The 23,748-nt window shown below is 39.5% G+C and overlaps 1 protein-coding gene across 1 annotated transcript in view; it reads left to right on the top strand.

The window, feature by feature from the left end:
- The window catches only part of LOC137268161 (uncharacterized), a 128,979-nt gene extending 106,000 nt beyond the window's left edge, over positions 1–22,979 (top strand). Inside the window, exons 4-6 of the mRNA XM_067802690.1 lie at positions 4,515–4,699; positions 21,144–22,190; positions 22,916–22,979. Of these exons, the coding sequence (XP_067658791.1) occupies positions 4,515–4,699; positions 21,144–22,172 (1,214 nt within the window). The 3' untranslated portion in view covers positions 22,173–22,190; positions 22,916–22,979. The remainder of the gene's footprint in view (positions 1–4,514; positions 4,700–21,143; positions 22,191–22,915) is intronic.
- The last annotated feature ends 769 nt before the right edge of the window (positions 22,980–23,748 follow it).

The following is a 23,748-nucleotide window of genomic DNA, read 5'->3' as shown; positions in this document are numbered from 1 at the left end:
GTGATGCCTTGACATCAAGGTGCTCTGTGTGAAGCCTTGACATCATGGTGCTCTGTGTGATGCCTTGACATCAAGGTGCTCTGTATGTTGCCTTGACATCAAGGTGCTCTGTGTGATGCTTTGACATCAAGGTGCTCTGTGTGATGCCTTGACATCAAGGTGCTCTGTAGGATGCCTTAATTGACATCAAGGTGCTCTGTGTGATGCCTTGTCATCATGGTGCTCTGTAGGATGCCTTGACATCAAGGTGCTCTGTAGGATGCCTTGACATCAAGGTGCTCTGTGTGATGCTTTGACATGAAGGTGCTCTGTGTGATGCCTTAACATCAAGGTGCTCTGTAGGATGCCTTAATTGACATCAAGGTGCTCTGTGTGATGCCTTGACATCAAGGTGCTCTGTAGGATGCCTTGACATCAAGGTGCTCTGTATGATGCCTTGACATCAAGGTGCTCTGTGTGATGCTTTGACATCAAGGTGCTCTGTGTGATGCCTTGACATCAAGGTGCTCTGTAGGATGCCTTATTTGACATCAAGGTGCTCTGTGTGATGCCTTGACATCATGGTGCACTGTATGATGCCTTGACATCAAGGTGCTCTGTATGATGCCTTGACATCAAGGTGCTCTGTGTGATGCTTTGACATCAAGGTGCTCTGTGTGATGCTTTGACATCAAGGTGCTCTGTAGGATGCCTTAATTGACATCAAGGTGCTCTGTGTGATGCCTTGACATCAAGGTGCTCTGTGTGAAGCCTTTACATCATGGTGCTTTGTATGATGCCTTGACATCAAGGTGCTCTGCATGATGCCTTGACATCAAGGTGCTCTGTGTGATGCCTTGACATCAAGGTGCTCTGTGTGATGCCTTGACATCAAGGTGCTCTGTATGATGCTTTGACATCAAGGTGCTCTGTGTGATGCTTTGACATCAAGATTTTCTGTATGATGCCTGTATGATGCCATTCTCTGTATGTTCCTGACATTATCAAGATTCTCCATATGAGGCCATGTCATTGTACAGACATGTAAAGCCCTGCCATTATGAAGATTCTCTGTGTAAGGCCCAGTCATTGTCATGATTCTGTGTATAATGCCCTGTCTTCAAGATTCTATGTATAATGCCCCATCGTTTTGAAGATTCCCTATATAATGCCCCATCATTTTGAAGATTCCCTGTATAATGCCCTGTCTTCAAGATTTCCTGTATAATGCCCCATCATGTTGAAGATTCCCTGTATAATGCCCTATCTTTAAGATTCCAGGTATAATGCCCCATCATTTTGAAGATTCCCCGTATAATGCCCTGTCTTCAAGATTCCCTGTATAATGCCCCATCATGTTGTAGATTCTCTGTATAATGCCCTGTCTTCAAGATTCCCTGTATAATGCCTTGTCATCAAGATTACCAGTATAGTGCCCTGTCTTCAAGATTCCCTGTATAATGCCCCATCATGTTGTAGATTCTCTGTATAATGCCCTGTCTTCAAGATTCCCTGTATAATGCCTTGTCATCAACATTACCAGTATAGTGCCCTGTCATTATCAAGATTCTCTGTGTAAGGCCCTGCCGTCAAGATACTCTGTATAAGGCCCTGCCATCAAGATACTCTGTATAAGGCCCTGCCGTCAAGATACTCTGTATAAGGCCCTGTCATCAAGAATTTTGATGTTATACCATCATTATCAAGATACTCTGTATAAGGCCCTGTCATCAAGAATTTTGATGTTATACCATCATTATCAAGATTCTCTGTATAAGGCCATGTCATTATGAAGATTCCCTGTATAAGGCCCTGTCATCAAGATTCTGTGCCCTGTGTTGTTATTATTAACTCTAAAATGCCCTATTCTGCCTTTCCCTTCATGTATAAGGGTGTAAAACAAAGATCCTATATCTATGGCAACAGTGTCTCGCTGTAGAAAACAATTTGTCATCAAAGAATGTTTAATTTCTAGTTTCCAGAACTTGATGATAACGACTTCAAGGTCATGATAATTGAATTGATAGTGCCATGACCTATGAGGCTTCAGTTGTGAGAAGGCAAGCTAAACCAAAGGCACAATGAAGGACCAACCAATCACACACTTTGATTGTCAGAGAAACAGGAAATAGGTCACAGCACAGGTTTGTTTTCAAACAGAACGATCAAAGAAAAGTCCAAACCCACCCACTTCATTTGGAAAATTAGATAATGCCTCATTTCCACCAGCACAGTGTTGAAATATCTGAAAGGAGACTGCTAATAGGCACAATTACTGTTGTAACAGTACCTGGTACACGTCCACAGCATGGTGTTGACCTTTCAGAAGGTGGCAGTCATCTCTCATTGCTGCAAATATTTTGGACTAGCATCATGTGAGACCATGGTCTCAGCTGCTGGTCTTGACAACATGCTCCATGCAAGAACTCACTGGTGACAACCAATGAATTTTATGGCCAGAAATAACTTTTTTTTTTTCGGGGGAGATGGAAGTAACTATTTGGTGACCGTACAAAGGTTTGGATCATGTGATGAGCTAAATTTCCTGTAAACCTAAAATAATTTCTGTTTTAATGAAAGACCTTGCCTATAGGTAGGTCATGTGTCCAACTTTTTGTGACCCAAAATAAGTCCTGCCTTAGTTACGCTTTTCAAGGCCTCGGCCATGTGATCAACATTTTATGGGTTGTTGCATGCTGAAGTATCCATGTCAGTGCCATACTGGTCAAGCCATCACAGACTGGAGTTCTTTTTGCAGGGTTCTGACAGATTTGTTCTGGAATACTTCCACCTGAAGCTGACCCACGATGGGTTAACAAACCATGGTATAACTGAAATACTCTCCCATTTAACTGTCAAGTCATGTTGTAACAGAAATACTCTCATTTGTAGCTGTCAAGTCATGTTATATCTGAAATACTCTCATTTGTAGCTGTCACATCATCTTGTAACAGAAATACTCTCATTTGTAGCTGTCAAGTCATGTTATAACTGAAATAATCTCCCATGTAGTTGTCAAGTTGTGTTATAACTGGAATACTGTCATTTGTAGCTGTCAAGTCATGTTGTAACTGAAATACTACTACCCATGTAGCTGTCAAGTCATGTAATATCTGAAATACTCCCCTGTGTAGTTGTCAAGTCATGCTGTAACTGAAATACTCTCTTTGTAACTGAAATACCTGTGTAGTTGTCAAGTCATGTTATAACTGCAATACTACCCATGTGGCTATCAAGTCATGTTGTATCTGAAATACTCCCATATGTAGCTGTCAATGGTAGGATGCAACAAATGGCTGATACTTTCCACTAAGTTGTGAACTTGATGACATGATGAATGTGTTTGTGGCTACAGGTCTGCCCTCCAGCAACAGATGGAATTACTTCAAGAAAACATGCAACAAACATGATTGCTGTCAGTGTTGAAATAAGTCTCCATACACACCTGTAACATGTAAGATAGCTGGTATCAAACAGGTGTTGGAGTCAATTCCTGGCTCTTGATTGGCTACTCCATGGTGATAACCTCAGGTCAAACTATGAATATTTCCCTCTTTGTACTCATATTGATGCATGATTCTTGCTCCTTTTGAAGTTACTTAAATCCCCATCCAAACTTTATGACATTAGAGCTTTAATAAACATTCTGATACCTTGTTCTAATGAGCATTATTGCTGTGCTCATCAACTGGTATGATGGAAATGTTCGTGTAGAGCTTCACTCTAGGTATAGGTAGCGAGTTATAGGTGGGATAATGACACAAAGTCTGTTGTGTTATTTGTTATTGCGCTGCTGTGATTGTGAATGTAGACAGAATGCATGCTGATTCTATCCGAAAAGCCTTTGGGTTGTTTAATGAACAGATTCCAACAGCCATGACTATGGGATAACTATCACTATTGCTCATGAGATACGGGATTGGGTGGTCTGACTCACAGACATAGTTGACAGATGTCATCACATCACATTTGGATAGATAGATATTCATGCTGTTTGATCACTGGATTGTCCAGTCCAGACTTGATTATTTACAGACTATCATATATATAATTATATGAGTGAGGCGTTAGACAACCAACCAATAAACAGGAAAACATTTGCTACGTTTTGAAACAACTTATCGAAAAAAAACTGAAATCTGGCAGAAAGCTCATGTAGTAATTTGGGTTGGTGGGGTAGCTCAGTGGTTAAAGCATTCAGTCATAATTCTGAAGACCTGGGTTTGATTCTCCACATGGGTACAATGTATAAAGAACACTACTGGTAAAACCAGACTCTCTCACTCATGTAGTATTAGCTATAACTCATGGATCTGCATGAATGGCCAGTGAATTAGGGTTAATCCACACTGTTTGATAACACTTATACTGACCGTTCTCTGTATTTGGTGCATGTTTTATGAATCTGGTCTTGTTTTCAGGAGAAATTCCATACTGATATAACCAAAGTACTTTCGGTTTAAGGTAGATTAGTCCATTGTACTACTACTGACTTATATTTGGTACACATCTATTAAATCTGGTGTTGTTTTCAGGAGAAAAACCATATCGATGTAACCAAGATGGGTGCGACCGAGCGTTTGCCCAACTGTCCAACCTGCAACATCATCTACGTAACCATGACGACCAGGTGAAGAAAGCGACAAACAAGCAGTTCAAATGCGTCATCTGCCATCGCAGCTACACCAATGAGAGCAGCCTCAAGTCACATACACTCAAGGTGATTTGTCAGTCCTGAACAGGAAGTAGCCATTGTTTTTTTCAAATTAATTCAAATCCTTCTCTGCAGGTGACTTGCATCTTGTGACTTTTATCACAAAAAATTGCTTCGCACTGAGGTCTTCATGTGTTGCTCATCATCTTTTAGTGGGTTGTTTATCTGTAAATATAACCCATGCTTGTCGTACGAGGCCACTAGCAGGATTGGGTGGTGAGGCTTGCTGACACATGTCATCTTTTAGTGGGTTGTTTATCTGTAGATATAACCCATGCTTGTCATACGAGGCCACTAGCAGGATTGGGTGGTGAGGCTCGCTGACACATGTCATCTTTTAGTGGGTTGTTTATCTGTAAATATAACCCATGCTTGTCATACGAGGCCACTAGCAGGATTGGGTGGTGAGGCTCGCTGACACATGTCATCTTTTAGTGGGTTGTTTATCTGTAAATATAACCCATGCTTGTCATACGAGGCCACTAGCAGGATTGGGTGGTGAGGCTCGCTGACACATGTCATCTTTTAGTGGGTTGTCTATCAGTAAATATAACCCATGCTTGTCATACGAGGCCACTCGCAGGATTGGGTGGTGAGGCTTGCTGACTTGGTTGACACATGTCATCTTTTTCCAGTTACGCAGATCAGTGCTCATGCTGTTGATCACTGGATTGTCTGGTCCAAACTCGATTATTTACAGACAGCCACCATATAAACAAGGAAAAAACATGCAGTGTGAGATGAACGAACAAGATTAGATACCATATATTTGTATTATAAATTGAGTACTGTAAAGAAAAATGCTTATAGTGGTAACTACATAGTAAATAGGTTAACACATGGTAAATAGGTTAACACATGATAAATTGGTTAACATGTAAATAGGTTAACACATGATAAATTGGTTAACATGCAAACAGGTTAACACATGATAAATTGGTTAACATGCAAACAGGTTAACACATGGTAAATAGGTTAACACATGATAAATTGGTTAACACATGGTAAATTGGTTAACACATGGTAAATTGGTTAACATGTGGTAAATTGGTTAACATGTAAATAGGTTAACACATGATAAATTGGTTAACATGCAAACAGGTTAACACATGATAAATTGGTTAACATGCAAATAGGTTAACACATGGTAAATAGGTTAACACATGGTAAATAGGTTAACACATGATAAATTGGTTAACACATGGTAAATTGGTTAACACATGATAAATTGGTTAACACATGGTAAATAGGTTAACACATGGTAAATAGGTTAACACATGATAAATTGGTTAACACATGGTAAATTGGTTAACACATGATAAATTGGTTAACACATGATAAATTGGTTAACACATGGTAAATTGGTTAACACATGGTAAATTGACCAACTACTTACAACATCTGATTAGCAATGCAAGCACTTCTTAAGGTTACATATAATCACTAGCTTTGACTGGTGCTAAATAAATAGTGAAAAATGCTATGTTTTTGGGGAATAAGTTATTAAGTAGCCATCTATGGATAAGTAATTCTGCATGTAGAGCTTCAAAGACTGAAAGTACAGGGCAGTTCTACAGTATGGAATGAACCGATTGAAGTAATGGTACAAACTACAATATTTTTCAAATGGAAGTGATTAGATAACACTCCACAAGTGATAGCAATATTGTTAGGTGTTCACATTGATTGGTTCTGAGTTTTAACTTGGATTTGGGGGCATTTAGGGCCTGTCCTAACTTTGAATCCCACAGTATATTAGCACTATCTGCTTACGACCTACACAAGCCCAGAATCCAGTACTGGTTGATTTGGTACCAGTTGATATTGGGATATCCAGTGGTTTGACCATTGGTGGCTTTGGGCCAATTTGATATTGGAATCTCCAGTTATGTGACCATTGGTTGCTTTGGGCCAATTTGATATTGGAATCTCCCGTGAGGTGACCAATACCAATGTATGGGCCACCGCCATACGCCTGAGCAAGGCACTAAACAGCCAACCAACAATCTTCAAGTAAAACTTTGTTGTCCTGACCATCCAAGAATGAGGGAGTAAAATTTTATGACACTTTTGGGAATATTCCACAATATCATGATGGGGAACACCAGAAATGGGCTTCACACATTGTACTCATGAGGGAATTGAACCCAGGCCTTCTGAATGATTGGCAAACACTCTAACCACTAGGCTACCCTACTGCCCCTGACCAACCTAGAAACATTATGAAGTAACTTGTGATTCAAACCCTTAGTGACTCGAATGATCCAAAGCCTGGAAATGATCCAGAGCCATCTACCGAAAGGTGAAACTGGTGGTCCTCAAGGAAATGTCATCCTTCCTTTCTTATTCTAACAAGTCTTGTACAGACTAAAGTTTAGTTCACAGTAGGAATACAGCATGGTGATGGGCGGCAACTCTGTATAGTGAAGAGCAGCACCTTAGACAACTGGGTAGACTTGCTCAAGTTTCTAAGATAATAATTAGTCATTTGAATGATAATTTCTATCAAATTTTGTATAAATGACAGGTTCTCCTTGACTAGATTGCATCTGTAAGGATAGAATTACTGTATACTCAATACAGCCATGAGGCAAGGCTAACATCTGGGTTGCTTGTGCCCATACTTCATGAAGCTGGCTGGCATGGTGAATCTCGGTGCACAAAGAGTGATTGCTTCCATTCGCATCAGCAGTGTTAATGAGGAGGTTGTTGTGTAGTAATTACAGGTTGTGAATGCACACTGAAAGCAGTGTTTTCTTGACACCGGCCTCAGGTCCAACATATTTCTGCACTGTATTCAGTGTAATTACTGCCCTTGGCCAGTATCGGCTTCCATTCAGAGAATTTTCTTGAAATAACAAATTAAATGGTTTCAAGTTCAGGCTTGTTTATAACAGAGGACGTCAACAGCAAGATTGGAAGTTATAACAATATGCTGAAGTATGGACAAAGGAAGGTTATGAAAGGATAGATGGTTATGTTCTGTTAATTCCAGAACAATGGCGGAATAGATGAGTATGTTCTGTATGCTGCAGAACAATGGATGGAGGGAAGTTTGAGGGCTGAACCTGTAGTTTTGTTCATCTTTTGTACTTCTTGCTTGATATCAAACCATGAGTTGAAATGGTTCACTAGCCTCGTGCTGAAGTGCTTCACACACCACTGAATGCCGAAGTCAGTTTTCCAAAATATGTACAGTGTGTGATGCAAATTTCTGGTGATTTTGTGTGAATTTACTGAGCACTCACTATCTCACTCACTTGTGAACATAATAAACAATGTTGGATCTGACCTAGGAGATGGATAGTCTCTCTAGATGAATGCTTACACTGAGTCATTCAGACAATACTTCAACTTATATACTTATGGCAAACGGCTACCTGAGCAGCACTGACAGCAGGGCATCTTCAACTATGATTGTTTTGGAGTGTCTGCTTAAAGTTTTATTCTATACTAATAAGCAGATGTGTTGGTTTTTTTGTTTTCTTTTCATTTTCTTTCCTTCATGAATTTATATATGCATTGTATACATGTAACAAACTGAATATTATCCATGCTGATAAGAAACAAGAAATGGCAAACCTCTCCCTGGCCATGATGTCCCAAAGATGGCCCTTCTACAGGAGGCCTGACGTCAATAGCCTTCCAGGCAGTGTAGTCCTGATTCATCAACTGATAATGTGCTTGTCACAGGTACATAAGGAAAAAATGATTTTCTAGAAAATAAATTTGATGTATTGATTTGTCATTATATTTATGTAAATGTTGCGTCATCAGTGGCCATTTTCCTCTTATGAAGACAAATCGCCATGACAGCCGCTGCCAGCTGTCAGTGGATTCTTTTTGATAGGTTCACTTGGAATACTATTTGGGACATTATTTATTCAAAATTAAGATGTATATATCACGTAGGACTCTAACTGAAAGTAAATGCCATAAATGGACATATATATCAGCATGAAAAATGGCCATGGTAATTGATTTATTCTGGTTATTTTCCTTCTCGTTTTGTATTGCTTCAACAACCTGTCTCTCTCGTGGCTGGAAGCATGGTTGGCCCAGTTGGCGAAGGTCCAGAGTTGTGTCCCCTGGATATGCCAGATTGTAGGTTTGAATCCCACCCTGTATAAAATGGGTTTTGTGGTAACCATGTGGAACATGGTCCACTACAGGCTGTCTACCTGCATGACGTTCTCCTTTGGTGTAAGTGGGGTGCTATTCCAGGCACCATTAAATTCAACTCACTCATTGTCAGTCTCACTCTCTTACTCACTCACTCACTCACACACTCACTTTATGATTTGAAACTTGTGAAGATCGGGGTTGAAACTGCACTTCAGTAACCCATGCTTGTCACAAGAAGCGACAAACACGATCATGTATTCAGGCTCACTGATGAATGAGTGTGAAGCCCATTTTCTGGTGTCCCCCGCCTTGATATTGCTGGAATATTGCTAAAAGCAACATAAAGCTAAAACTCACTCACTCACTGATGAATGCACTTACTGTTGATCACTGGATTGTCTAGTCCAGTATGATTCCAGACAGACCAATGCTATATAGCTGGCATTTACCAATCTTGACTGGTAGTTCGGTTTGTAGGTTAACACGGCACTGAGCAGTATTACAGCTGTATGACAGCTGTTGGACCAAACAATCCAGTGATCAGGTCCATAAGAATTGATCTGCTGGAATTGGGTTATAATGGCATGTATCAATGAAGTCATCAAACCAAACCAGTCTTGTTAGATTGCTGATGACCAATTCTAACCCAGGTCTTCGCGGATTTTACCACTTTTGAAAAACCAAGCGTTGTGCTTACAAACTTAGAATCAAAACAAAACCACCTAGGACTTAAACCCACAACAATTTCCATCAGTCAAAGAGAGACAACTCTGGATACCAAACTGAGTCACCATAGATGACTTGAAGGATCATTCCACCATATACAAGAATACATCTTTACATAGATATATAAATATATGGTTCATCATACTCAGCCAATTTTATTTCTTATCACCCACAGACTTTTGTCAGTGAAGACGGCAGATGGCTGCTGGTATTTTGTCCTCAAACTATTGGCAACTGATGTTAAGAAAAACTCTTTTACTCTGCGAAACACAATGTCTTTATGAGAATAATCAATACATGTTCCGTATACAGGGAACAAAATAACATGGCAAGACTCATTACGTAATATAAAATGTTAATTACTTGTTCAGGGTTTTGCCAGAGGATAGAAGGAAAAGGAAGAGATATCGGTTTGCTTTCATTCGGCTTTTTGCTCATCTGAACACGATGGTAGTCTTGAGCCAGTCCGTTCCTCTGGGGATGTCAGGTGAATGTAGACTGTTACACGATAACAAGATATGTACAAAACTGCAGGTAAAAATGGCAGTAGGGTTGTAATCATGCTTAAAGGGTTCAAATTGTCCTTTTATAATCCTGCCTAAAACATTTATATTGTTGCTTGATCCTCAACCAGCACATGTGGAACTGGAGATAGGTAAAATATTCACAGACCAACAAGATCTAAGATCCAGTCTGTTTGACACAAATTCTGATAATTTTCTGTGTGACAGATAAAGCGTATCTTGGAAGTTTTACATTTTCAACCCATCCTGATGAATGCTTTAACTAATTTATGTAAATGTAAGAAATACCAGAAAGAATACTATTTAGACCAACACTTTGTGCAGGTGAGGTGGCCATGTGGTTAAGGTGTTCGCTTATCACACCTAAGACCTGGGTTTCATTCTGCACGTGGGTACGATGTGTGAAGCTCATTTACGGTATGATGCTGGGGTATTGCTAAAAGTGGAAAAAAGTATACTTTGTGACGCAGTCACTTATCCTCAAATGCCACATATTTTACCAGAGACAAGTGTAAACTTTGCTGATACAAATAACACTGGATACATGGGAGTTTGGACCTTCTTGAAAAAAAGTCACAAGCAGTGATTACATGTGCTGTGTGAGTTACAATAGAACATAAGTCTCAGGTTTTACATTTTCAGCCAAAACTGATGTGTGTTTAGAAAAACTCTTGAACTATCCAAAAAGAGTGTGCGAGGTTAGTTTTATGCCGCACTTATCAACAGTCCAGGTCTATGGTAAATAGTCAAGTCTAGACCAGATGATCAACATAATAAACATTGACCAATGCAGTTGGGATATGATAACACATGTCAACCAAGTCAGCAAGCGTGACCACGTGTTAGTCGCATCTTACAACACGCATGGGTTACTGATGAAAAATATACTGACTTTTAACCAAAAATCACTATCTTGATCTTACAGGTAGAATGTAAGAGCTCCCTGTATGTTTCACTTGTAAGGTACTCTCTCTCCGTTACCTGCTGGCAAGATTCTTACAGTGCTACAGTCAGTAGTGACAGAAGGGTTTACAGACCTGCCTGAAATTATTGTACAGGGTCTTGTACAATGTTATGCAGGGTTTATACACAGGTTTGTTGTACAGGGTTGTTGTGCAGGTGTGTTTTACAGGGTTGTACAAGTTTATTCTACCGGGTTGTTGTAGAGGGTTGTACAAGTTTATTGTACACGGCTGTTGTACAGGGTTGTTGTACAAGTTTATTGTACAGGGTTATTGTACAATTTTTGTGCCCAAAGTTCAGTGTGGGGGCAGGCAACCTCCACCTACAGATATGTAGGAAGAGACAAGGTTCACCAATACAAGAGTTGTTTGGAAAATATTGAGGAATGTAACTCTGCTCCCATTTGTTGCATTGTGTTCACCAATACAAGAGTTGTGTTGAAAATATTGTGGAACGTAACTGTGCTGCCATTTGTTGCGTTGTGTTCACCAATACAAGAATTGTGTTGAAAATATTGGGGAACATCACTCTGCTGCCATTTGTTGTGTTGTGTTCACCAATACAAGAGTTGTGTGGAAAATATTGGGGAATGTAACTGTGCTGCCATTTGTTGCATTGTGTTCACCAATACAAGAGTTGTGTTGAAAATATTGTGGAACGTAACTGTGCTGCCATTTGTTGCGTTGTGTTCACCAATACAAGAATTGTGTTGAAAATATTGGGGAACATCACTCTGCTGCCATTTGTTGTGTTGTGTTCACCAATACAAGAGTTGTGTGGAAAATATTGGGGAATGTAACTGTGCTGCCATTTGTTGCATTGTGTTCACCAATACAAGAGTTGTGTGGAAAATATTGTGGAACGTAACTGTGCTGCCATTTGTTGCGTTGTGTTCACCAATACAAGAATTGTGTTGAAAATATTGGGGAACATCACTCTGCTGCCATTTGTTGTGTTGTGTTCACCAATACAAGAGTTGTGTGGAAAATATTGGGGAACATCACTCTGCTGCCATTTGTTGTGTTGTGTTCACCAATATAAGAGTTGTGTGAAAAATATTGGGGAACGTAACTGTGCTGCCATTTGTTGCATTGTGTTCACCAATACAAGAGTTGTGTTGAAAATATTGTGGAACGTAACTGTGCTGCCATTTGTTGCGTTGTGTTCACCAATACAAGAATTGTGTTGAAAATATTGGGGAACATCACTCTGCTGCCATTTGTTGTGTTGTGTTCACCAATACAAGAGTTGTGTGGAAAATATTGGGGAACATCACTCTGCTGCCATTTGTTGTGTTGTGTTCACCAATATAAGAGTTGTGTGGAAAATATTGGGGAACGTAACTGTGCTGCCATTTGTTGCATTGTGTTCACCAATACAAGAATTGTGTTGAAAATATTGGGGAACATCACTCTGCTGCCATTTGTTGTGTTGTGTTCACCAATACAAGAGTTGTGTGGAAAATATTGGGGAACATCACTCTGCTGCCATTTGTTGTGTTGTGTTCCAGGAAACTTCCAGTTATTTTGTTCCAGTCCTGTTTTTCTTCTGGTGACGTTTTGAGGTTTGTCTGCAATGCTGGTGTTCATCGTTTTATCAAGGAGGTTAGGGTCTAAGACCTGCATCTGTCTTGGGGTGATTCCACATGAAGCTGACATGCCATGGTATAACTGGAATACCGTTCACTGCAGTGATAAGCCCAATATACTCAACCACTCACTCACTCAAATGAACCTTAATGTGTAAGTAATGCAGACATTGTTGTACCACCAGATCACCAGTAACATGGAGAATGCCGACGAAAATTGTGAATGGTTCCCAGCTGTACATTTTGCACTGCACCAAAACCATGTTTTCATTTGCCAGAATTTTAAAATTTAATGGTTTTAAATTTTTTGCAATGTCTGAAATCTTTACGACCCTTAATGCTGTCATCTATTTTGCAGCTGTTTTATGCATACTTTAAAGACATTATGTTTCTATGAAACACCATTGGAAAAACATTTTCCACGAGTAGTTTGTGGTAATTATAGATAATGTGTCATTAAGTTTCAACGATTCAATTAAAAAAACATCCATAGCATTAGTTCTCAATCAGATTTGAAAAAAAAAATGATAAATGGACAGCTACTTTTTTAATTGTATTTTTTTTTTGACAATTTTTTACAATTATCATGAGAATATGGTGAAAACAAACATTGACTATGTATTTCAATACTTATCACAAGATGCATTGCAACAAAATGACAGACAAATGTATGCAATGCCGTGAGCAGGTAATGTGCCTGGATCTGAGCGCCATTTAAAGGTCACATGCAATGTGAAGTACAACTTTGCAGATTCTGATTCTTTTTGGTATGCACTTACCAAAACAAATCATCAAAATTGCATACTCAACCGATTCAAACGATTCACTAATTTTACCCCAGCACTGGGGGAAAAAAGTGGTTTCAACATCTGTGCTGCACTGCGCCCATATGAATGCGCAGTGTATAGGTTTCGTGGAGCTTCACTCACTGTGAGGTCGTGGTTGTGTACACAAACAAGTAAATAATCTACTCATTGCTTAAAAATAACATGTTGATTGTGATAAGCAGCATCTGTCACAGAGAAAACTCCATGTCTGGTTTATTGGCCCCCATATATCTGCCTGCCTGACTGCTAATAACAATATGCAATGCACAACTTCAATCATTGACCACATGCAACTTGAAATTAACACCTATCAGGGCCCGCTTGCACAGAGCAATCTTAGTTACAATCAATCTTTGGTCCCTACAATCAACTTTACAATCACCATTCAATTGCCCTAATCCACTTACACAAAGACGATCTTAAGACAGCGTGGATTTAAGTTTGCAATCTTAAATAAGATCGAACTGTTCAACGTTGGACGTAGAAATTTCTTAAACTCGACTCTGTCTACACTTGTCTTCAAGTGCGCATAAGCGCAAATAAAACTTGGAACTGGTTACTGCACACTCAAATGACATTCCTTCCTTAATCGCAGCTTGCAGATTTTTTCATGTAAATGAAACAAAAAAAACCCCAAAAAAACCAAACCCACAAATCTTTGAAGGAAATGGTAACATTGAAGAAGGAAGTGATATCATGGAAGGTAACACATATAATCACTCGTATGCGTACCTCAGGGGTTATTCTCTAAATTTTCTACATTCTAATTTTTTTTTATGAACTTAAAATGTGATACTGCAACCACAGAAATATCATGTTTTATGCAAGTATTGAAATACAAACAAATACATTAACAAATTGGGTCTTGAGTTATTGACCTAATAATCATGAAATTAAAAGATAGCACATAAATAAAATTTCCTTATGATATAACACCTAAATCTACCATGATTTGTCAGTGACTGTCAGTTAAACATAGTTTGGCATCTGGTCGGTGTTATTCGGAGTAAAATCTTAAATATATCCCACAAGCATTAGATTTGTAAAGATATGAAAGAGTAACATGCCTGTGGGAGTGTTGTGGAAAATTCATAACTGGGAAATATGAAAACGTTATTATTTCGTGTGTGTTGTATGTGTTGTTGAATACTCATCCACAGTATATTAATTACTTTATGTTATTTTGTTGATAATTATTGTTTCCTTTTGTTAAAAAACGTTTTATGCAAATTTCACATACACCAGCAAGGGTATTTTTCCTGTTTGAAGAATGCTTGTATTATATTTAAAATGCATAGATTAAAACTCTTGTCTCTCGTCAAATTCAATTTTTACAAGTAGAAAAAAACATAATTTTGTATGTTACCCAACTAGATTATTCCAATGATAAACTAAGACAAAATTATTAACCGAAAAGAAATATGTGGATATTTGTTCTGTCACAACAGAACATGCATTGTATTTGGGCATAGCAGAGTTTACGACAACGGCATAATCTGCAAAGGGAAACCACTCCCATCTTGTGTAAAAACTAATTGAAAAGGTCATGGCAACTGCTAATCGCATGCAGATACCTTTCGTTACTATCCTTTCCTTGTTTATCAAAAAGGTATGGTGTTCATACTTTTTCCAATGCTGAATCGGGTGAGAATTGTACTCTAGGATATCGACTCAATAATGATGTTGTTCACTACCCCAGATAACGATATTTGAGACATTAAATCGATGTTGCATTCTCCGTGTTGTTGAAGTGTTGAGGCGAATCATACAGTTTTATGCAATATAAAAGCAATCCCCAAACGCAAAGCTAATTATTTGCGTGAAACTGACAACAACGTGAACGCCATTTTGCTACTGACTACAATGATCTTAGCTCCTTACAATTGGTTCCGACCAGTTGTAAATTTTGATTGTAACTAACAATGATCTTAGACTACAATCACTTTGTGCAAGTGGATAGCAATTGTAGCCGAAGCCTAAGATCGCAATCTTAAGTATTTACAATAATTGTAGCTCTAAGATCCTCTTGTGCAAGTGGCCCCAGGCTTATATGCCATAAACAGAGAGCCGGGTAAGTGTATCGGCAAATGAGCCAGCCAATGAAAAGACTTCATTACACTTGAGTGCAGCTTTAACAGGGTTCGGTATCCCAGGTCACACAGTAGATCCAAGTACACAATATTGCACTTATGATTAAATGTTTATAATTTTGTTTATTTGTTTTAATGTTTGAATTATGTTTGATTTTTTTATTGCATGTGAACTTTAAGAGGATTATTACTATAACCATTACATATCTTAGCAGATAAATTTCAAAACAAACTTAACCCACACACATACTGAAGTAGGTTGTCTCTTCTTCCATTACTGAACAGTAATATCTTGAAAAGTATGTGTAAACAAAATTGCATAAACTTTGCCCAAGCTTTGATGTATACATTATATCCTCCAACAGTCTATGTGGAGCAATTTGCTTGGCAGAGTTGCTTCCCTTAGTTGTACCTGAATCTGCTGTGCAAACCTGATAAGTTCTCATGACTTGCATCATTCCTGATACCCCCAGTGTATACATACCAATAAGTTCCCACTAAAACCCTGGACACGTTTGGGTCAGCACAATAATTTTATTACCTCCCTTTGCTGGCTCCACATTCTCACAGTAACGCCTCAGCTAAGCCAAGTTTGCCATTGTCAAACAACAAAGATAGCAGTCACAGCTCTGAAAGTTTACTCGCAGTGTGACTCAGATTTGGGGGAAATCATACAGACAAATAATTGATTGGTCCAAAAAAATATAAGTAAGAATTCCTCCTACATCTTTCAGAGAACCTGTGCGTGGTTTGTGTTGCCAAGTTTAATAAGTTAGATAATTCAAAAAGTGAAATCAGGTTGTGATTGGTATGCGCAACTTCCTAATGTAGACTCCTATTTGCATGAAAAGCCAGCCAAGGGAGATAATATGTTTATCGGGCTGAGCATCCAGGGTATAGTGGAGATAGTGGTACAGTATACCCAGGAGATATCGAGGATGGACATACATCACTTCTATCTTGCCTCCCTGAGTAAATCGACATGCCATGAAATATTGTTCCTTAATGTATTAAACCAACCCATTCAGTGCCAGAAGCAATACCAATATTGGCAATATAAAAATATTGATATAGATTTCAAAAACCTGATCTCATGAACTGAGACAAAAGCCCATATGGATCAGTAATTAAATGAAGGACATTTCATGTGAGGCATTAAGGTTTAGACAATTGTAGGTTAATAAATCTATTGGATATTGAACCTTCCATTAGTCTTTGTTCAAGAAGAAGCAATAACATCAGCATTTCATGTTTAGCAATGAAGGAAGTGTATGAAGACGACGATGCAGACATGGAACATTATATGTTGTAGTTTGCTCTGTGCCATGCTTGTGTGGGTTGATTCAAATAGAAACCATGTTTACCTGAAACAATAGTCTGTGTTCCTTGTTGAGATGTCTTAGATATGGGAATAGGGCAGGCAATCACTATGGCTTCCAGTTTTGCTCTCTCCTTTTGTTTGTTGTAGTTGGGCTCTCTCTTGTTGTGTGTTGTAGTTGGGCCCTCTCTGTTTTTGTGTTGTAGTTGGGCTCTCTCCTGTTGTGGGTTGTAGTTGGGCCCTTTCATTACGTGGGTTGTAGGTGGTCCTTCTCATTATGTGATTTGTAGTCGGGCCCTCTCCTTTTGTAGGTTGTAGTTGGGCCCTCTCATTACGTGGGTTATAGTTGCGCCCTCTCCTTTTGTGGTTTGTAGTAGGGCCCTCTCATTACGTGGATGGTAGTTGGGCCCTCCCATTACGTGGATGGTAGTTGGGCCCTCTCATTACGTGGGTTGTAGTTGGGCCCTCTCCTTTTGTGGTTTGTAGTAGGGCCCTCTCATTACGTGGATGGTAGTTGGGCCCTCCCATTAAGTGGATGGTAGTTGGGCCCTCTCATTACGTGGATGGTAGTTGGGCCCTCCCATTACGTGGATGGTAGTTGGGCCCTCCCATTACGTGGATGGTAGTTGGGCCCTCCCATTACGTGGATGGTAGTTGGGCCCTCTCATTACGTGGATGGTAGTTGGGCCCTCTCATTACGTGGATGGTAGTTGGGCCCTCTCATTACGTGGATGGTAGCTGGGCCCTCTCCTTTTGTGGGTTGTAGTTGAACTCCATCTCATTACATGAGCTGTAGTTCAAGGGCCCTCTCCTCATTCATGAGTTCCAGTTGGGCCCTCTCATTATGTGAGCTGTAGTTGTTCGCGTCCTTATGTGGGTTCCAGTTGGGATCTCTCATTAAGTGGGTTCCAGTGGAGCTGTTGCCTTATGTTCTAGTTGAGAAATCTCCTTACAGAGGCTCTAATAAGGCTGCATTCCAGTTGGTCTCTCTTCTTAAGTGGGTTCAAGTTAGACCCTCACATTACTTGGGTTCCAGTTAGACCACCTCATTATTTGGGTTGTAGCTGGACCTTTTCCTTGCCTGGGTTGTAGATGAACCCTTTCCTTGCCTGGGTTGAAGATGGACCCTTTCCTTGCCTGGGTTGTAGATGGGCCCTCGTCTTACGTGAGTTGTATGTGGGATGTCTCCTTACATGGGTTATATTTCTTCCCATTACATCATACATATGTGTCAGAGGTTCTGCTAAGACTGACAGAATCAAGGAGATCTGGTCACTAGTTTCATCAGATACCATATATACAACTCATTTACCCAGTGGAACAAAAGGGACCATTGGAGCATCCGTCTTGTGTTTATAACTCTGCATTAGAGTTGACCAAAGGCTGTATGACAGAGAGGAAGACTTTTCAGTAGTCAACCTTCCCTTATTTACAAGCAATGATGTTTGTATGTTCATTTGGCAGTTTGGTTTATTTCAAATACTTCGTGTTACAGAAGCCTATTCATTGACATTGTCACCAGTTTCTCTACCATAGTTTGATATTCAATAGGCTACAGTATGTCTGTTATAATGCTTGACCGACCAATAGGAAAGACTAGCAATTGTCTGTGACCAAACAGTCATTGTACTTGATGATGTTGATCCTTCAACCACAGGTTGTCCAGGCTGATCTTAGCACTAAGGTAACAGTAACTCCCATACATTAACATAGACTTATGACAGTCTGAGCGCTGAAGTGATCCTAACTCCCATGTATTAACGTAGACTTATGACAGTCTTAGCATTAAGGTGATCATAACTTCCATACATTAAGATAGACTTATGACAGCCTTAGCATGGAGGTGATCGTAACTCCCATACATTAACATAGACTTATGACAGTCTTAGCACTCAGGTGATCGTAACTCCCATACATTAACATAGACTTATGACAGTCTTAGTATTAAGGTGATTGTAACTCCTATACATTAACGTAGACTTATGACAGTCTTAGCATTAAGGTGATCAGAACTCCTATACATTAAGATAATCTTATGACAGTCTTAGCATTAAGGTGATTGTAACTCCCATACATTAACATAGACTTATGACAGTCTTAGAGTTAAGGTGATCCTAACTCCCATGTATTAACGTAGACTTACAACAGTCTTAGCATTAAGGTGATTGTAACTCCCATACATTAACGTAGACTTATGACAGTCTTAGCATTAAGGTGATCAGAACTCCTATACATTAAGATAGACTTATGACAGTCTTAGCATTAAGGTGATTGTAAATCCCATACATTAACGTAGACTTATGACAGTCTTAGCATTAAGGTGATCAGAACTCCCATACATTAACATAGACTTACGACAGTCTTAGCATTAAGGTGATTGTAACTCCCATACATTAACACAGACTTACGACAGTCTTAGCATTAAGGTGATTGTAACTCCCATACATTAACATAGACTCATGACAGTCTTAGCATTAAGGTGATCAGAACTCCCATACATTAACATAGACTTACGACAGTCTTAGCATTAAGGTGATTGTAACTCCCATACATTAACACAGACTTACGACAGTCTTAGCATTAAGGTGATTGTAACTCCCATACATTAACATAGACTCATGACAGTCTTAGCATTAAGGTGATCAGAACTCCTATACATTAAGATAGACTTATGACAGTCTTAGCATTAAGGTGATTGTAACTCCCATACATTAACATAGACTTATGACAGTCTTAGAGTTAAGGTGATCATAACTTCCAAACATTAACACAGACTTATGACAGCCTTAGCATGGAGGTGATCGTAACTCCCATACATTAACATAGGCTTATGACAGTCTTAGCACTCAGGTGATTGTAACTCCCATACATTAACATAGACTTATGACAGTCTTAGCATTAAGGTGATTGTAACTCCTATACATTAACGTAGACTGATGACAGTCTTAGCATTAAGGTGATCAGAACTCCTATACATTAAGATAGACTTATGACAGTCTTAGCATTAAGGTGATTGTAACTCCCATACATTAACGTACACTTATGACAGTCTTAGCATTAAGGTGATCAGAACTCCCATACATTAACATAGACTTATGACAGTCTTAGAGTTAAGGTGATCCTAACTCCCATGTATTAACGTAGACTTACGACAGTCTTAGCAGTAAGGTGATTGTAACTCCCATAAATTAACATAGACTTATGACAGTCTTAGCATGAAGGTGATTGTAACTCCTATACATTAACATAGACTTATGACAGTCTTAGCATTAAGGTGATCAGAACTCCTATACATTAAGATAGACTTATGACAGTCTTAGCATTAAGGTGATTGTAACTCCCATACATTAATGTAGACTTATGACAGTCTTAGAGTTAAGGTGATCAGAACTCCCATACATTAACATAGACTTACGACAGTCTTAGCATTAAGGTGATTGTAACTCCTATACATTAACGTAGACTTATGACAGTCTTAGCATTAAGGTGATCAGAACTCCTATACATTAAGATAGACTTATGACAGTCTTAGCATTAAGGTGATTGTAACTCCCATACATTAACGTAGACTTTTGACAGTCTTAGCATTAAGGTGATCAGAACTCCCATACATTAACGTAGACTTATGACAGTCTTAGAGTTAAGGTGATCCTAACTCCCATGTATTAATGTAGACTTACGACAGTCTTAGCAGTAAGGTGATTGTAACTCCCATAAATTAACATAGACTTATGACAGTCTTAGCATGAAGGTGATTGTAACTCCTATACATTAACATAGACTTATGACAGTCTTAGCATTAAGGTGATCAGAACTCCTATACATTAAGATAGACTTGTGACAGTCTTAGTATTAAGGTGATTGTAACTCCCATACATTAATGTAGACTTATGACAGTCTTAGAGTTAAGGTGATCAGAACTCCCATACATTAACATAGACTTACGACAGTCTTAGCATTAAGGTGATTGTAACTCCCATACATTAACACAGACTTACGACAGTCTTAGCATTAAGGTGATTGTAACTCCCATACATTAACGTAGACTTATGACAGTCTTAGCATTAAGGTGATCAGAACTCCCATACATTAACATAGACTTACGACAGTCTTAGCATTAAGGTGATTGTAACTCCTATACCGTACCACAGACTTACAATAGTCTTATCCTAAAGTTTTGTACAACAACACCCTGGTCTAGAATATGTCATTTCAGGTTTCTGGGCTTTGAGGTAAAATTCTGTTGTCCATGAGATATTTATAATGAGTTGTTACGTCTTGTGTTTCAGATGCATATACACATTAAGCCTATTGAGAGTCCGGATGACCTTAATTCCAACCTCAAACAACGAAAGAAGAAATCAAAACCAGAAAATTTATACAACGCTCCAACAATGGTGCCTACTCACGACCAAAACCATGATAGAGGTCTGGGATCCTTCCCACTTGCCCTCGGCCTTCAGGAGCGGTCCCGCCTAGATGGACCGCCACATTCGCCGCTCCTCGGGCTAGGGGGCCTTGGTCATTCAGATGCTCTACGTCATGATCGCATGGTCCAGAGTCCTGGATCTGATGGACCCCGAAGCCTTGAGAAACACAGTCCCGGAAGTGAAAAACTCATGTCAGGGTCTGGATCTGTGAGTTTCATCGAACTTGATGAGAGCGGGGAGGTGGTGAGCGCCTCTGTCAACAGACCGCCGGCACAGGGCTTGAATCTGAATCACAACATTGGGTTGGACCGAGGTGGGTCCCTCTCACAAATCATGGACAGAACAAGTGCTCATTTATTAAACCGCAGCAGTTCACACCTGGGGCTTGATCGTCGAAACTTGCAGTCGCTGACCTTGGAGCGCAGCCGAGGGCTGAACCTGGTCAGTCAAGGCATGAGGATCCAGGAGTCCTCTGTTTCATCCAGTTCATACCAAAGCTCTGTTTGTACGACATCTCCCAAATCAGAAGTGACATATTCATCGCCGTTAACGCCATCAGCATCTCATTCACCTATCTCCCATCATTCAGAACGCCTTTTTTCCCAGTCTGTTCATGATCTTAATCGATCCCTGTCCAGCCCCTACCCGCACATGACCCTTCCGACCGACCGCAACCCGTATCCAGCTCACGTCAACAACATCTCCCTGCCCATGGACCCAATGAGTCTGCCGGTGTCCACCCACACAGGTAGACCCTACCACAGTCAGATGCCGCTGTCACCACGCATGCCCCCTATGTTGTCTCTGCCGACATCAAGTCACATGACCTTGCCAACAAACCCACAGAGGATCCACGATTCCATGTCCTTCTCTCCGCTGGGAAACTGACTATAGGCCAAGGTCAAGGTCAGTATGTGTAGGCAGAAAAAGACCGGTATAAACTGGAAACAGTCATCATAATAGCTGCAGAATCTGTATTTGCAGAACATCAAATGTGACATATTTTATAAACATCGTTAATACTTTCTTTCAAAATATATTTTCTGTTTCAAACCAGTCACCAGAAGACAAGATATCTCGCCCAAAATGTTCATACATATACCTTTACTTTTGAAGGCTATTTTGCTACCAGAAAGTCCATGAAATAATTTCAGTGCAGGTCAGAAAAAGAAAATATGTTGTTAGGAACCACTGGACGACAGTTAGTTTTCCCATTTCATTAAGTGATAGAAAAACAGTCCTTGTTTTGCCTTCTTTAAGATGCATTTAAAAGTGGGAGTTAAGAGCGAAAGTAACAATATATTGCTGAACAGCTTCAGCGTTGGCAACATTTCATCACTTGCTTGATAACGGTGTTAAAACCTGCACTAAAATGTCACTGTCACTGGGAATACAGAAGTTATTCATCCATATATTGTTATCCTTTCTTCCAAACAATGCTCATGTTGAAATGAATAAAGTCCAATTCTCATTCATTCAACCATATCCAATAATGTCACCTTCAGTTTCACTGATATTGTCATCAGTATTGTCACTGCGCTGCTGGACATCGCTACAGAAAATGTATTATTACTGATATTCTTCACATCTTGTAGTATGATTATTGTTATCATGATACGATTCTGTTGCAGACTGACGGAAGCTGCATGCTGGGCCAGCAACAGACTGGTAGTGAGTCTCTATATTTGAAACATAGATGGAACTACATAATCGAATCTTTTCAAAGATGTTGACTTCACATATTTTTTTCTTGCCATGTAAACATTTTCACCACCCAGATCAGATCCCTGAAGGAACTAGGACCTGTGTTTATTCATTTAAAAACAGGTCAAGTTGACACTTTGAATGAAATTTGTGGAAAGCTGCAATTATTTTATTGAAGCAAATCTACAAATCTCAGCCTGACTTTTGCTGGTTAGTTTTAGTCTGCAGTTGTGTTGCAGCAGTTATCAGCAGTTAATCAATCCTCACAGTGATTGAGTCCAGGCTTCTAAACTCACAGCCTCTGATCTGTCACAACAAAAATCTTGTGCAATATCTTGCCATTAGAATTGTGTCAAGTCTGTTTATGTGATAAGTTTATCGGATGTTCTGGACAGTGAGGCCTCTTACAAAATGGTAGGCTTTCTGTAATCAGTTGGGGTTACCTGTCCCAGACTAATATTTTGGATTAGGGAGCTGCTCAGCTTGATGCAGGGAAGTAGCATCTCTGGCAGCGTCAACTGGCAGCCATCTTGGAGCTTGTTTCATGTACATGACATCACAACACAATTGGAGCCATCATAGAAATATAACTGTCGAAGACATTTCAATGTTTTTTGGTCAACATGTGTATTTATAAATCCTGAGCAAGTCATTTTCAAAATGATTGTCATGTCAGTGAACTGTATTCTGTAGTATTGGTGACTACAGGGAAGAACATTCCTGCAGTATCACTACACCGTGGCTGCCTGAGGTTCTAGCT

Source organism: Haliotis asinina, chromosome 16 (assembly GCF_037392515.1).
Source record: "Haliotis asinina isolate JCU_RB_2024 chromosome 16, JCU_Hal_asi_v2, whole genome shotgun sequence".
NCBI classification, from domain to species: Eukaryota; Metazoa; Mollusca; class Gastropoda; order Lepetellida; family Haliotidae; genus Haliotis; species Haliotis asinina.
The sequence above is the reverse complement of the archived record's forward strand: the minus strand, read 5'-3'. Positions and strand labels throughout refer to the sequence as shown.